Source organism: Etheostoma cragini, chromosome 18 (genome assembly GCF_013103735.1).
Source record: "Etheostoma cragini isolate CJK2018 chromosome 18, CSU_Ecrag_1.0, whole genome shotgun sequence".
NCBI lineage: Eukaryota > Metazoa > Chordata > Actinopteri > Perciformes > Percidae > Etheostoma > Etheostoma cragini.
In genome coordinates, this window is record NC_048424.1 from 4,158,559 (window position 1) to 4,172,016 (window position 13,458).

General features: G+C 45.1%; 1 protein-coding gene across 2 annotated transcripts in view; it reads left to right on the forward strand.

The window, feature by feature from the left end:
* LOC117961459 (T-lymphoma invasion and metastasis-inducing protein 2-like) overlaps positions 1-13,458 on the forward strand; it is a 34,866-nt gene that overhangs the window by 8,927 nt on the left and 12,481 nt on the right. Inside the window, exons 2-8 of one of the 2 annotated variants that reach the window (XM_034900132.1) lie at positions 5,257-6,331; positions 6,436-6,901; positions 7,689-7,864; positions 8,474-8,698; positions 9,692-9,877; positions 10,452-10,598; positions 13,270-13,338. In XM_034900132.1, coding sequence (XP_034756023.1) covers positions 5,264-6,331; positions 6,436-6,901; positions 7,689-7,864; positions 8,474-8,698; positions 9,692-9,877; positions 10,452-10,598; positions 13,270-13,338 — 2,337 coding nt within the window. In that variant the 5' untranslated portion in view covers positions 5,257-5,263. The remainder of the gene's footprint in view (positions 1-5,256; positions 6,332-6,435; positions 6,902-7,688; positions 7,865-8,473; positions 8,699-9,691; positions 9,878-10,451; positions 10,599-13,269; positions 13,339-13,458) is intronic. The other variant, XM_034900133.1, reaches the window with a different exon arrangement.

Sequence of the window (13,458 nt, forward strand, 5' to 3'; positions counted from 1 at the left end):
TGTGTGTGTGTGTGTGTGTGTGTGTGTGTGTGTGTGTGTGTGTGTGTGTGTGTGTGTGAGCTTTTTTCAACTTCAAAAAGACGCTCAGGACTTTTCTGAAAACATGGTTTACTCCACAGCCGCCAAGTGTGAACAGAAAACCAAGTATAAAGTCATCTGTAGTACTATGCTGTAAACGATCTCTAGCATTATGGTGTGAATAATAGATCTATGCTATTATGGTGTGAATAATGGATCTATAGTATTATGTTGTGAATGATCTATAGCAAGGCTTCCCAATTTGGGGCCCGTGGGTCAAGTTTGGCCCGTGCTCTTTGTTTTGGCCCACCATGGATTTGACATGATTATGCTCATTCTCCCCTTATTTTAAAAGTAATGACTACAAACGTACATTTTGTGCAGTTTAAAAGTACATAATGTGATTTTAACAGCAATATGAAGCACAGTGCTGGTAAATTTCCCATTTAAATTACAGATGGACGTTTTGTCTACGGAGAATGGCAACAATTACGGTATTCTTCATCATCGGCATTTGTTTTTGGCCCGTTGCATTCCATCCAGATACATTTAGGTCCTTCATATGGAAGAATTTGGGCACCTCTGATCTATAGTATTATTTTGTTAATGATCAATAGTATTATGTTAGTGATCTAAGTTATTATGTTGTAAACAAAGGCTGCAGTTTGAGGGTTTGTGCATCTGCGGCTGCAGGAGGTATCAGTTTCCTGATATTTAGGGCTGATGTGGACTTCCTGTTTCCTGCGTCCTCTCAGCTTTGAGACAAAAGCTTCATTACACCGGCAGTAGAAAAACAAACATTATTCTTTAAGTGGATTTGTCCGTCATACTGCAAGCTGATAAAGTAATACTGTAACAAGAAAACAGGTTTTCTTGTTTTACAAGTTATTACTTCATGAATGTTAGTTTAGAAACTGAAACCGACACATTTTTTATAAAGAAATCATCATAGAATGACGATTATATACGTAATATAGAAACTTTTTCTCATGATTTATTTTAATTTTTTTATTTTGACTTCTCTGATATGTAAAGTCTCCTTGAGAGAACAGGTGGCATACCTCCACACAATCTGCACATTAATCAGATTCTATTCATTTCAAATGGGATGAATTCCTTTAATATGTCAGTCTCACGCCTTCCTCGGGAGGGGGGGATGAGAGGGGTGAAGAGGGTCTTTGTTGGTGAAGAATGGGGGGGTCGTCCGTGGCGGGGCGTCATGCGAGCCGGCAGATGGCCGATAGGACGGCAAGACAAAAGTGGACGGCCGACTCAGACTCCATCCAAGCGGCAAGACACAAAACAGAGAGAGGACAGAGGAGTGATTGGGGGGTGGGGGGTGGGGGGGGGTTAGGGACTGTGCACGCCGTTCAACCGATACTGATGCCATGGAAGTCTGTATCATGCCGTACTCACATTAAACCGTGCCCTAGCAGGTTTAAACCCAAAGTCCAGTTTGTAAAAATAATGCTAAACTATATTACTATACATTAAAGGACAGAGAAATACATCTTTAAACAAGACAGGTAGCCTCCGTCTCTCTCAATCTTTTTCCGTCTCTTATCTCTCTCCATCTCTCTCTGACTCTCCATCTTGCTCCGTCTCTACATCTCTCACCATCACTCCATCTCTCTGTCTTTCCATTTCTCTCTCTCTCATCTCTCTCCATCTCTCTCTGTCTCTCAATCTCTCTCCATCTCTCCGTCTCTCATTACGCTCCGTCTCGCCATCTCTCTCCATTTCTCTCATCTCTCTCCATCTCTCTTCATCTCTCCATCTCTCTTCGTCTCGCCATCTCTCTCCATTTCTCTCATCTCTCTCCATCTCTCTTCATCTCTCCATCTCTCTTCGTCTCTCATCTCTCTCCATTTCTCTCATCTCTCTCTCTGTCTCTCCATCTCTCAATTCAATTCAATTCAAATTGCTTTATTGGCATGAATGTCAGAAATAAGAATATTGCCAAAACATCAATGACATTAATGTATGAAGAAATACATACTTAAAAATTCATTGAGTAAACTAAAATATATACATTTAAGATAAAAATAAAAATAAAATCAGTAAAAATCAACAACAGTATCAGTTATTATGCAGTAAAAGTGTGTCAAAGTAAGAAAGAAGACAAAGACGGAAGCAGACAAACAAAACGTAAAAAAACACAAAGGACCAAGGACTTAATGAGAAGGCAGAGTAAACTGGGGAGATGAACTACAGATATTAAGTGTTGTGTTGTGCTGTGTCTCTCTGTCTCTCTCTCTCTCTCTCTCTCTCTGTCTTTCTCTCTCCCTGACTCTGTCTCCATCTCTTTCCGTCTCTCTGTCTCTCTGTTTCGGTCTGTCTCCGTCTCTCTGCGATGGGCTTCGCATCTGTCGAGGTTTCCCCCCAGCGTTGAGAGGCCAAAGGTCAGTGATGCGTTCAGGGTCAGCGGAGCATTAGTAGCACAGTGTTTCCATCAGGATGGGCGTGGGCATCCCTGAACTCGATGTTTTCCAACACCCTGAACCTCAGGTCCGCCCTGACCTTTGACCTCTCAGGAAATGAGCCTCGGGGCTTTTTAACGCCCTGCACAAGACAACTGATTTCTGTGCTTGAGTCCCGTCTCCAGTCTGGACTTGAGACTTTATCCTGTCTCTGTTTTGGGGACGTTTCCTCACTGACTTTTTAGGTGGACGTCTCCGGTGCCTGTCTCTCTCAGCATCTTTGGTTTCTTTACACAGATTCTTCTTCTTCTTTTGGGTCTTGTGTTCTTTTGTATGTTGTTTAAAATTAACATTGTCTCGCTCAGTGTCTTGACTCTGTTGTTGTGTTGACTTGTCTCCGGAGTCTCTGACTTGTCTCCTGAGTTGTTGAGTCTCTGAATTGTCCCTGACTTGTCTCCTGAGTTTTTGAGTCTCTGAATTGTCTCTGACTTGTCTCCTGAATTGTTGAGTCTCTGAATTGTCCCTGACTTGTCTCCTGAATTGTTGAGTCTCTGAATTGTCCCTGACTTGTCTCCTGAGTTTTTGAGTCTCTGAATTGTCCCTGACTTGTCTCCTGAGTTTTAGAGTCTCTGAATTGTCCCTGACTTGTCTCCTGAGTTTTTGAGTCTCTGAATTGTCTCTGACTTGTCTCCTGAGTTTTTGAGTCTCTGAATTGTCTCTGACTTGTCTCCTGAGTTTTTGAGTCTCTGAATTGTCTCTGACTTGTCTCCTGAATTGTTGAGTCTCTGAATTGTCTCGGCTCAGTGTTTTTTTCTTTTTGACTCAGGTTTTGACTTGTGTCATGAGTGTTGAGTTCATTTAAACATCTAGTTAAATCGATAATGGAAATGATCTTTCTGTTTGCACCCCTAAAGTCTGTTGTCCTGTGGTCTCTCTGTATAAAGCTGAAAAAACTGAGTGATTCCTGATTTTTAAAAAAAGACTTAAAAAAAACAGAAAAAATTAGAAAATTAGGAGAAAATAACTCGCCTTTCCAGAAAACCAAAATAAACAGAAGAAAGAGGAAAGTCTAGTTTAAGGAGCCGAGACGTAATTGGACGGAGGGAGACAGGGGAAGGAAGAGAGTGAGGGAGGGTTTATACAAAAGCAAAGTCTATATGTAGAGGCTCCTCCTTCCTCCTGTTCTCCCTCAACAGGAGAGAGAGAGTGAGACAGAGAGAAGGAAAGAGAGAGTTGAGTTAACTTAATTTATATAACAGAAAGTGCTTCACAACAAGACACAAGGGTTGCAAGCCGCCTTGATAGACAACATTAGAGAAAAAAGTACATGGATACACAACCAATAAAAACAACTGACACAGAAGTTGGGATGGGGGGGGGGGGAGAGAGAGAGGAGCTAGATGTGACATTGTTTTTAAAACTTCAATGTCAACAACTAAAAAGCAGCAAAAGAGGTTCAAAACAAGGAATAAAATGTAAGAAAAAGCAACAAAAACACTGAGCAACTCATAGGAATAACCAGGGCTCTGACTCAGGAAGCCCCTCCCTCCCTCTGTTCTCCCCCAACAGAGAGAGAGAGAGAGAGAGAGAGAGAGAGAGAGAGAGAGAGAGAGAGAGCGTGCAGCTGGAGGCAACAGCTTCAGATGCAGAGAGAGAGGGAGAAGCTGGAGGCATCAGATTTAAAGAGAAACGGAGAGAAGGAGAAGAGTCTTCAGGACGGATATTATAAAACCGGTAAAACTTAGATTTTTTTTTTAAATTATTGGACTTTATCGTCCCGTACGTTATGGACACAGAAAACCAAAACAGCAGAACGACGTGCAGTAGTGTAACTGTTTATCTCATGTTAGGTATGGCGATATGTTGCTGCTGTTTTGTTTTTGTAGTGCACTTTTCATTTCTTGCTTTATTTACAGATAGTATTGAGTGTTTTCCTTTTTTAACAAAAACTAAAGTTGAATGAATAATGACTTCTAGAGACCGGCAGTCAGGCTTTCTGCCAAAAGACATCACACTGCTTGTGGAATTTAAAACTAAAACTGTGTGTGTGTGTGTGTGTGTGTGTGTGTGTGTGTGTGTGTGTGTGTGTGTGTGTGTGTGTGTGTGTGTGTGTGTGTGTGTGTGTGTGTGTGTGTGTGTGTGTGTGTTTGTGTAAAATGCTTGAATGGTAAGGAACTAATCAGGATCCTTTCTGTTACCGTTTGTTTTTAGGGTTTTGTGAGTTTTTCTTTTTTGACTGTTTGTTAGAGAGCTGGCGCTGGTTGACCCAAACTGAAACGAAGATAATTCGATTAGATTTAAAATAAAGCATGCAGGATCAATTTTAGTTGTAGAAGCAGAAATAGATGCACTTTTGTAACCCTGGTTCGTTTGTCCACCGGAGGGCGATCTACAACTTCCCCTTTTTCGCATTTTTGTTCAATAGGCTTTAAGTTTCATATCTTAAGTTTGTATTTTCATACATTTTATTTATCAGAACTTTAATATATTTTGATGTTCCTCTGTTCTTTCGTGACAATAAAACAAATCATATTATTTTAGTGAGAACTCATAAATAACAATAAATAAAATGTTAGGGAAATCTGTTTTTGTTACGCTTTTCTGGATTTTTATTTTGAAATATATCGGCCGATATATCGGAATATCAGATTTTTAAATAACCAAGTATTTGTATTGTATCGGCCTTAAAAATTGTTTATCAGTCAGGCTCTAAAACTTAACCCAACTGAATGTTTCACAACGCAACAACACAAGATGGTGCATGAATACGGAGGGTCTACCCCAGTTCATGGTAATGAGAATGTAAAATTTTTTACAGGTTTGCGATGGGAAACACAGACAGCCACAGCAGCTTTGTGTCTCCTGCCAAGCCGCCGTGTTCGCTCCGGCTCTCCTGCAGGAGGGAGGAGGCGCCGTCGGCTCGCAGCTGGTGGAGGAGCAGTAGTCAAGGCCGGAGCCGCGGGAGGAACTACCTGAAGCCGCAGGTTGCCGGGCCGCCGTACACATCCTGGCATTATGAACACGCACCCACACAGGGAGCCACGCCTCCTCCAAGGTTTTTCACAGGAAGTACCGGGCAGTGCATTGAGCGCACATCTCTGCAGAGCGGCGGCGGCAGCCCCAAAGTGTTGCTTGGCAAAGACGGGAGCATGAGGGTGGAGTTCACCAACACCAGAGGAGTGTCCTTGGAGAAGCAGGGGCTCCCCCCTGCCCCCGTTGCCCCGACAGCAGTCGAACCCTTGCTGCGAACCAGTAAAGGCAGCTCGCTCAGCTCTGACGGCTCCTGGTATGACTCGCCGTGGGGGACGGCCGGCGAGCTGGCTGACAACGTGTTTGTCTGCGCGCCGAGCAGCGGCTACTCCTCCGCCCGCACAGAGGAAACTGCCATCAGCAGCAGCTACAACACTGTCTTCTCCAATCAGGTGGATGTCTCACCTGGGTTTAACTCCAGCCTCCTGTTCCCCGCCGCCGCCGAGAGCAGCGAGTTCTCCGCTGCCTCCATCGGCGGTGGCGCCGGCTACAACACCTGCTCCTCCGGGCGCACGGAGGACAGCGGCATCGGAGACTCTGTGATCCTGCCGGCCGACCTCAGAGACTTCAGCTCCACCTCACTGGACAGCGTTTACAACAACACGCAGCCCGCCTTCCCCACCGCACCGGACGCCACCTTCTGCTGCTCTGCGCCACGGCTGGATGATATCGTCACAGAAGAGGAGGTTTCAGCTCGAGGAGGAGGCGTGGAGCAGCGGTACTCCTCACTGACGCTTCCCTGTCGCAGGGCTGAGTGTGTCAGCAACGCCGCCGGAAACAGCCGCAAAGACTTCCTAAAGAGTCGGATCCGACAACTCAGCGACTGGACAGGAAGTCTGAGCAGGAAGAAGAGGAGGTTGCAGGTGAGTCATGACAACAACAACAAACAGGAAGAGAGCCGGGGTTGTGCATCTGTGGGAGACTTAAAAATGCCCCAAATTTTGTCATTCAACTTGTTTTTCCCCAGGAGTCGTATGGCAGCGACAGCAGCGATGTTTTCGCCGCCCAGCTGGACTCTGGGCCGGCTGGCTGCGGCCTGTTGTGGTCCTCCAACCCTCTCCACGCTCAGAACCAGAGCCAGAACCAGGTCCCAACTGGCCCCTGGGGCTCATCCAGGAACCTCAACCAGACCCACAACCAGCGGCAGAACGTGTACGAGAACTTCATGCAGGAGCTGGAGACGGGTGGCGGCAGCAGCGCCGCCGATCGGACCGAGCCGTCGGACGGGGAGGGAGACGGGGAGGAGGGGGAGGAAGAGATGGAGGGGGAGGAGGGGGGAGGCCGGCAACTGGACTTCCTGTTTGAGACGGAGCAGGGCGCGGTGCGGCGGGCCGGATGGCTCTCTTTCAAAGCTCTCATCACCGTCAGCAAAGACAGGAAGCTGGAGCTGGTGGCTCGCCGCAAGTGGAAGCACTACTGGGTCACTCTGAAAGGTATGTCACTTAACGGATATAATGTATATAAACCCACCAGACTCCATGTAAATAAACAGGGATTTTATCATCCTATAACACACTTCATTTAATGCAGACAGATACTAAATAATACTGGGTCACCTTGAGAAGTATACATATAACATCTAAATGTAATATAAACTAGAGAAACTGTAAACATGGCAAAAAAGTGACAAAAATGTTTTTTAAAAGCTTCAAAAAGTCAAGACAAAAAGAACATGTATTCCTCATTCCGTATTTTTTATGTTTTTGTCAATTTTTTCTAGAAGTTTGGACATTTGTCTAGGATGCGTTTTTTTTGGATTATTTTGGTAATTTCTTGTTTTGTCAATTGTTCTTTGACATTGTTGACACTTTCCTTTTAATGTTTTTGTCACTTTTCACTTTATTACTGAAACTAGTTTCCAGACTCCATGTAAATAATCACTACTTTTAGCGTGTATAGAGCAGCATATCTCCACATATAAATGGGTGAATTAAGAGTTTATTTCCACCAGACCAGAGTGGTGATTGTTGGAACAGTGGAAAGATAAACTAAGTCGGCTTTTGGTACTTTTATTTAGTTTCTGTCCACTTTGAATGAAGTGTGTTTTCAATGATAAAAGTAGTGATTATTTACATGGAGTCTTGTGGGTGTGATACTGGACCAATGTCAAAGATTGTTCCCATCAGTCACTCAGACACTAACGCATGGGAAAGTAGGGTCCATGTTGATAAATTTGGAAGTTAAGCCTTTTAAAGGATGATTTTGATTCTGTCCCCTCAGGTTGCTCTCTGCTGTTTTATGAGACCTACGGGAAAACACTTGGCGCTGAGCGGGAGCTTTCTCCGCGCTACGCCCTGCTAGCAGACGACAGCATTGTCCAGGCCGTCCCGGAACATCCCAAAAAGGAGCACGTCTTCTGTCTGAGCAACTCGCATGGAGACGTCTACCTCTTCCAGGTGAGACGCCCAGCAAAGACACGCTTTGTGTGATGACTCACAGACAGACGGAGACACCAAACACACACGTACATACATACATACATACATACATACATACATACACACACACACACACACACACACACACACACACACACACACACACACACACACACACACACACACACATACCCACGTCTCCATGGTTACCTGAAGCGTGGAGTCTTTTTGTCCGGAGCTGAAAGCAGCTGTAGATGGAGGGTGTAAGGTCCCTACCGGCTAATTACTGCAACACAAAACACCGCCTAGATACTACGCACTCCTTTTTATTTGTTATACCTTCAGACCATCAGGGGCTCTGCTGGTGGCTCTAAACGAAATGTTTCTGGAAAAAAAAATCTTCATAATGGAAAAGTTGTAATATTTAAATAATAAAGATTCAATATACTGAGCTTTGAAACAACAAATAAACGTGATCTGACTTCCTCTTTGTCTCCTTCTCACCCTCTCTTTCTCTCTCCCTCTTTTCCCCTCTCTTCCCCTCTCTCTCCCCTCTCGCTCTCCCGTCTTCCTTCTCTCCCCTCCCCCTTCCCTTTTCCTCTCTCTTATGCCCCCACCCCCCTCCAGGCCACCACGCAGACGGACCTGGAAAACTGGGTGACAGCAATCCACTCGGCGAGCGCAGCTCTGCTGGCAAAGCGACGCGGGACGGAGGACACGCTGCGCCTGCTGCGCTGCCAGAGCGGCGCGCTGCTGCACAGCATCGACATGGACAGCAAGATGAAGAAGATGGCCGAGCTGCAGCTGTCCGTCATCAGGGAGCCCAGGAACAGGAAGGCCGTAGAGAGCCAGGTCAGTGAATAAATCTACTCCGGTACTGTACTTTAGACCACACATTGAGCTACTTGTACTTGCATTTCCTTTTTTGGCGGCGCTGAGCTCCAGACGCAGCAACCGTGGGTCCGCTAAATAGTTTCAGCAGGGAACTTGTTCTGGTGGAACAACACAAAAAAACTCAAATCTTGATGCTTGACTTGACTTTAGGTTTCAATGGCAAACAAACAACTTGTTTTCTCGCAGAATATGGATGTTTTTGATAAAGGGCCTGTTTATCCCGGGTCGTCCTCAGTAAGTGGTCACGCAGTTGGAGCTCCTGTAAAAGCAGCAGAGAGTTTATAAAGTGAGCGGTTGGTGTGCTGCTGCTGCCGCTCTGAGAAGAAGCTCTGCCTCCAGGGCCTTCTGGCAGTATCAGGCCGGGAGAGGAGTGTTACATCTGGTCCAGATGTGTCGGGTTGTTACCGGCTGCTTGGAACAACAAATGTTAGCTTCCCGAGCCAGATGAGGCCGCGGAGAGTGACATCACAAGCCAAAATGTTTTGGGTGGGATACTTCTAGCGATGGTTTTAAAATCAATTATTTTTCCCTGAATCAGTATTTTAGGTTAGGTGTCGACCTTCATAGCTGGACTCTGTCGTTACCGACTAGAATATTTTGCTCGTCCTGTCTATGAGACGAGCCGGCCCTGCTTGTCTCCCCTGTCCTCTGTCTTTCTTTGTGATCAGCTGTATGAGCACCAATGTTTGGTCAGTCTAACGGTCTGTTATGCAGAAAAGAAACAGACCATGGAATAATAAATAATGTTTAGAACTGTGTGTGTGTGTGTGTGTGTGTGTGTGTGTGTGTGTGTGTGTGTGTGTGTGTGTGTGTGTGTGTGTGTGTGTGTGTGTGTGTGTGTGTGTGTGTGTGTGTGTGTGTGTGTGTGTGTGTGTGTGTGTGTGTGTGTGTGTGTGTGTGTGTGTGTGTGTGTGTGTGTGTGTGTGTGTGTGTGTGTGTGTGTGTGTGTAGATCCAGCAGTGGGAGCAGAACCTGGAGAAGCTGAACCTGGATCTCTTCCGTCTGCGCTGCTATCTGTCCAGCCTGCAGGGCGGCGAGCTACCCAACCCCAAGAGCCTGCTCGCCGTCGCCAGCCGGCCCTCCAAGAGCATGCTGGGACGGCTGGGCGTCTTCTCCGTGTCTTCCTTCCATGCTCTGGTAAAAAGCGCCCCCGCCCACACACACAAACTGAAAGCCGTCGCTAAATCCGCCCACACAGCTGACGGGTTATGAGGAAAGAACATCTCAACCCTCTGAAAACACTGCGTCACACACACATAGACACACACAGACGCACTTACACACACATACCACACACACACATACTGTACATACACATAGATACATACATACACACAATTTCACACTCATACACATACATACATACATACATACATACATACATACACATACACACACACAGACATTATGCAAACTGCATACTATTTCTGGTAAAATATTATAGTATGCAATACTGGACACTACGCTGGCATAAATATCCCACAATAACACCAATAATGCTCTAATTTTCATCTCTCCACATTTTCACAACTGTCGGTCTAGTTATTCACCTCTCAGTGATTTAAGCTTCATCTGGCAATGCCGAAACCTGCTCTGGTCGTTCCCCATATGGTTCATTATTTACTAAACACTGTAGAGGGAACGCAGCTACAGTCTCGGCCCTCGGTTTTGACGGCGAGTGTCTCATGTTGGACGTGCGGCGTCTCCCCAGGTATGCAGCAGAGACGAGGGGACGCTGCGGCGCCGCTGCCACACTCTGTCTGGAGGAAGCAGCCGGAGGCGGGGCCTGCCGTCCTCTCTGAGGGCGCTGGACGCATCCAAGAGACGCAGCAGGGACGCCAGACACTCCACGACCCAGGTAATACACCGCAATTACCACGGCGACAAAAAAGCAGACAAAGCCGACACATAAGGCAACTAAAATGTTGGGAAAAAATGGGTCCTAAATCAATTTAAAAACAATGACATACAGACTGCCTTTCTGCGAGGTCCTTTAAAAAGCCTTTAAAAGAAGAAAGTGAGACCAACTCCTTCGACTCTAGTTCATTTTGAAGCTAATTCCATGCGGATGGTGCTGCAAAATTAAAAGCCTTTTTGCCAAATTCAGTGCGGGCTTTAGGGACTGTAATAAAACCCGATCCTGTGAGCGCAGGTGATGTGTCCCTGCAGACCTCAGGAGGACGTAAGTGTTCAGATAAGGAGGAAGAAGTCCTAATACTGCCTTATAAATAAAAAGATGCCGGTGCATCCAACGCCGAATGGAGAGGGAAAACCCCCCGATATATATCCATAAAAAATATATATACTGTATATTGGAAACTGTTTTTAAACTCCCTATTAATTGTAGCACTTTGAGATTTCTTTTTGAAATGTAAAGGGCATTATAAATAAAATTTATTATTATTATATTATCGTACATTTGAAAAAACAAAATTCTTATGCTGCTGGTTTTGTTTGTAACTTTCTTTATATATTTATTTTATCAACACAAAATATCTCTCAATCTGACATTTATACATGTACCTAAATATTTGAGAGAGGCTTGGGGTGCATTATATACTCAAGCGTCGTGAATATAGTACATTAAATTTGACACATTTGTAAAAAAGATCAAAAATAAATATGCTTCAACTTCACAGACTGGCACCAAGTAAATATACACATAAAGGTCCAGAAGTCCTCTAAATACTCCCAGCAGTGCCCTGATCTGTCTTCCAGTGGCTGATCGTCAGCGGCCATTAGTCTGATTAAAAGCTTGCAGTTGAACAGTTAAACACAGTTTAAATCCAGCAGTCCCCCCCCCCCCCCCAAAACCACCCCAGCTTGCTACGCTTTTGGCTTCCTGAAAATGGGCAAAATGCCAACGACACAAAACAAACGCTCTCACATGTTGCAGTTTGTCTTAAAGAAGCTGAAGTTTGGCTCCGTTTCCTCTGTTCATCATCAACAGATGTTGTAGAAGTTCCCATCATACTCGGCTCCTGGGGGGGGGGGGGGGCTGCTGATAACAGCCAAGCTATTTTGGGTGCGTGGGAGTCCAGAGGACGATAAATCTCTCTCGCAGCTCCAGCTTTATTTTGGCTTTGTGTTTTAGCGGACGGATGCTGAAACTAGCGGAGGAAGAAGTATTCAGAGCCTTTACTAGAGTATAAGTACTAATACTACTACCTAGCTACCACTTGTATGCCACTATTGTGTGTGTGTGCGTGCGTGTGCGTGTCCGCACACTTCAGGACAGATAGTGAATAAGAGTGTTTGTCCAGAGTCACCAGCCACCTGTCGGTCCCTTAACGCATCCCCACCCCCAGAGGAAGAGAACAAAGGGTAGAATAAAGAGGAGAAAAGGAAACAAAAGAAGAGAACAAAGGAGGGATGTGAAGAGAAAGTATGAGAGGGTGATGGTAGAAAATAAGAAAAGGGAAAAGAGAGGGTGAAGGTTTTCTTTATTCAGATAGTGTTTGGATAGTCAGACAACTACCGGCTGAGCTGTGGTGGGGGGGGGGGGGCAGAGAGAGATGAATTAATCTGGCCAACAGTATGTGGACACCGATGTCAGAGACTGTTGTTCCCGTCAGTCACTCAGACACAAACATATAGGAACATAGTCGGGAACATAGGGCCCAGGTTGAGGAAAAACGGTATAGTTGCCTCTTAAGTGTTGAAAAAGGCGTCAAAAACCTCAAGGCGGCGGAAACATCAAAGAAAGCATAAAAAAATTATATACATTCAGAAACCTTTATCTCACTCAAAATGGTACGAATAGTTTTTTTTTCATAATATGGGCACTTTAATTTTCATGATAGCCGCCAGACCAAATTAGTAAAGAAAGGCGAAATAAAACCTTGAAGAAAGCGTCAAAAGTATTTTAATAAGAGGAGGAAAAAAAGACGGAGGTCTCTGCGTCTTTTATTCTCCCAGAGGTCCTCTGTCCCTGGATGTTAATCCTCCTTCAGAGGCAGAGCATCACTCCCCCTCCTCCTCTCCTCTCCACAGGACCTTCTCCTTCTTTCCTCCTCTCCTCTGCTCCTCTTTCAACCTCCTTCCTCTCGCCCTCCCTCTTCTATCTCTCTACGGGACGCCTCCTCTTCTTCCTGCTGCTTCGTCTGAAATTAAAGGTTTTTATTTACTTTTATTCTCTTTGACCCCTCTCATCATGATTCCTTTCCTGTCTCCTTCTCTTCCCCCTCTTCCTTTGTTCTTCCTGTAATTGATCTGTGACCTTTCAGCCAATCACAAACCAGGTAGAAATGTTGATAGTATCATTGTTTTTGTGTCAGATTTGGTTTGAAAACACCTCTTTTGTTAGTTTGAGTTTGGAGACTATGCAAACGTTTTCTATTACAAAGATCAGCAAGTATTTCCTCCATCATCAACATGTGAGTCCTGGCTGCGGAGTTAGATTATTTTTAAATGCTCTAGTTTCCCCTGACTAAACTAAGAACATATTTTTTGTCTGAAGCTTTTGATGAATATCTACATGTTGTATTTGCCCTGCAGGCAGTAAATAACTCTGAATGTGTTTCCCACAGCAGAGACGTGATGGTGAGACCTCTCAGAGGGAGGCGGCGCCCCCTGCAGGACGCCCTGATGCTCTGCAGGTGCGTTCACTGAACATTTAACCCTGCATGTTCTTCATTTAAACACTCACTGTGACACACAGACCCTTCTCTGCACATCACCTGTCTTTAATTATACTAAGATAAGATTAACTTTAGTGT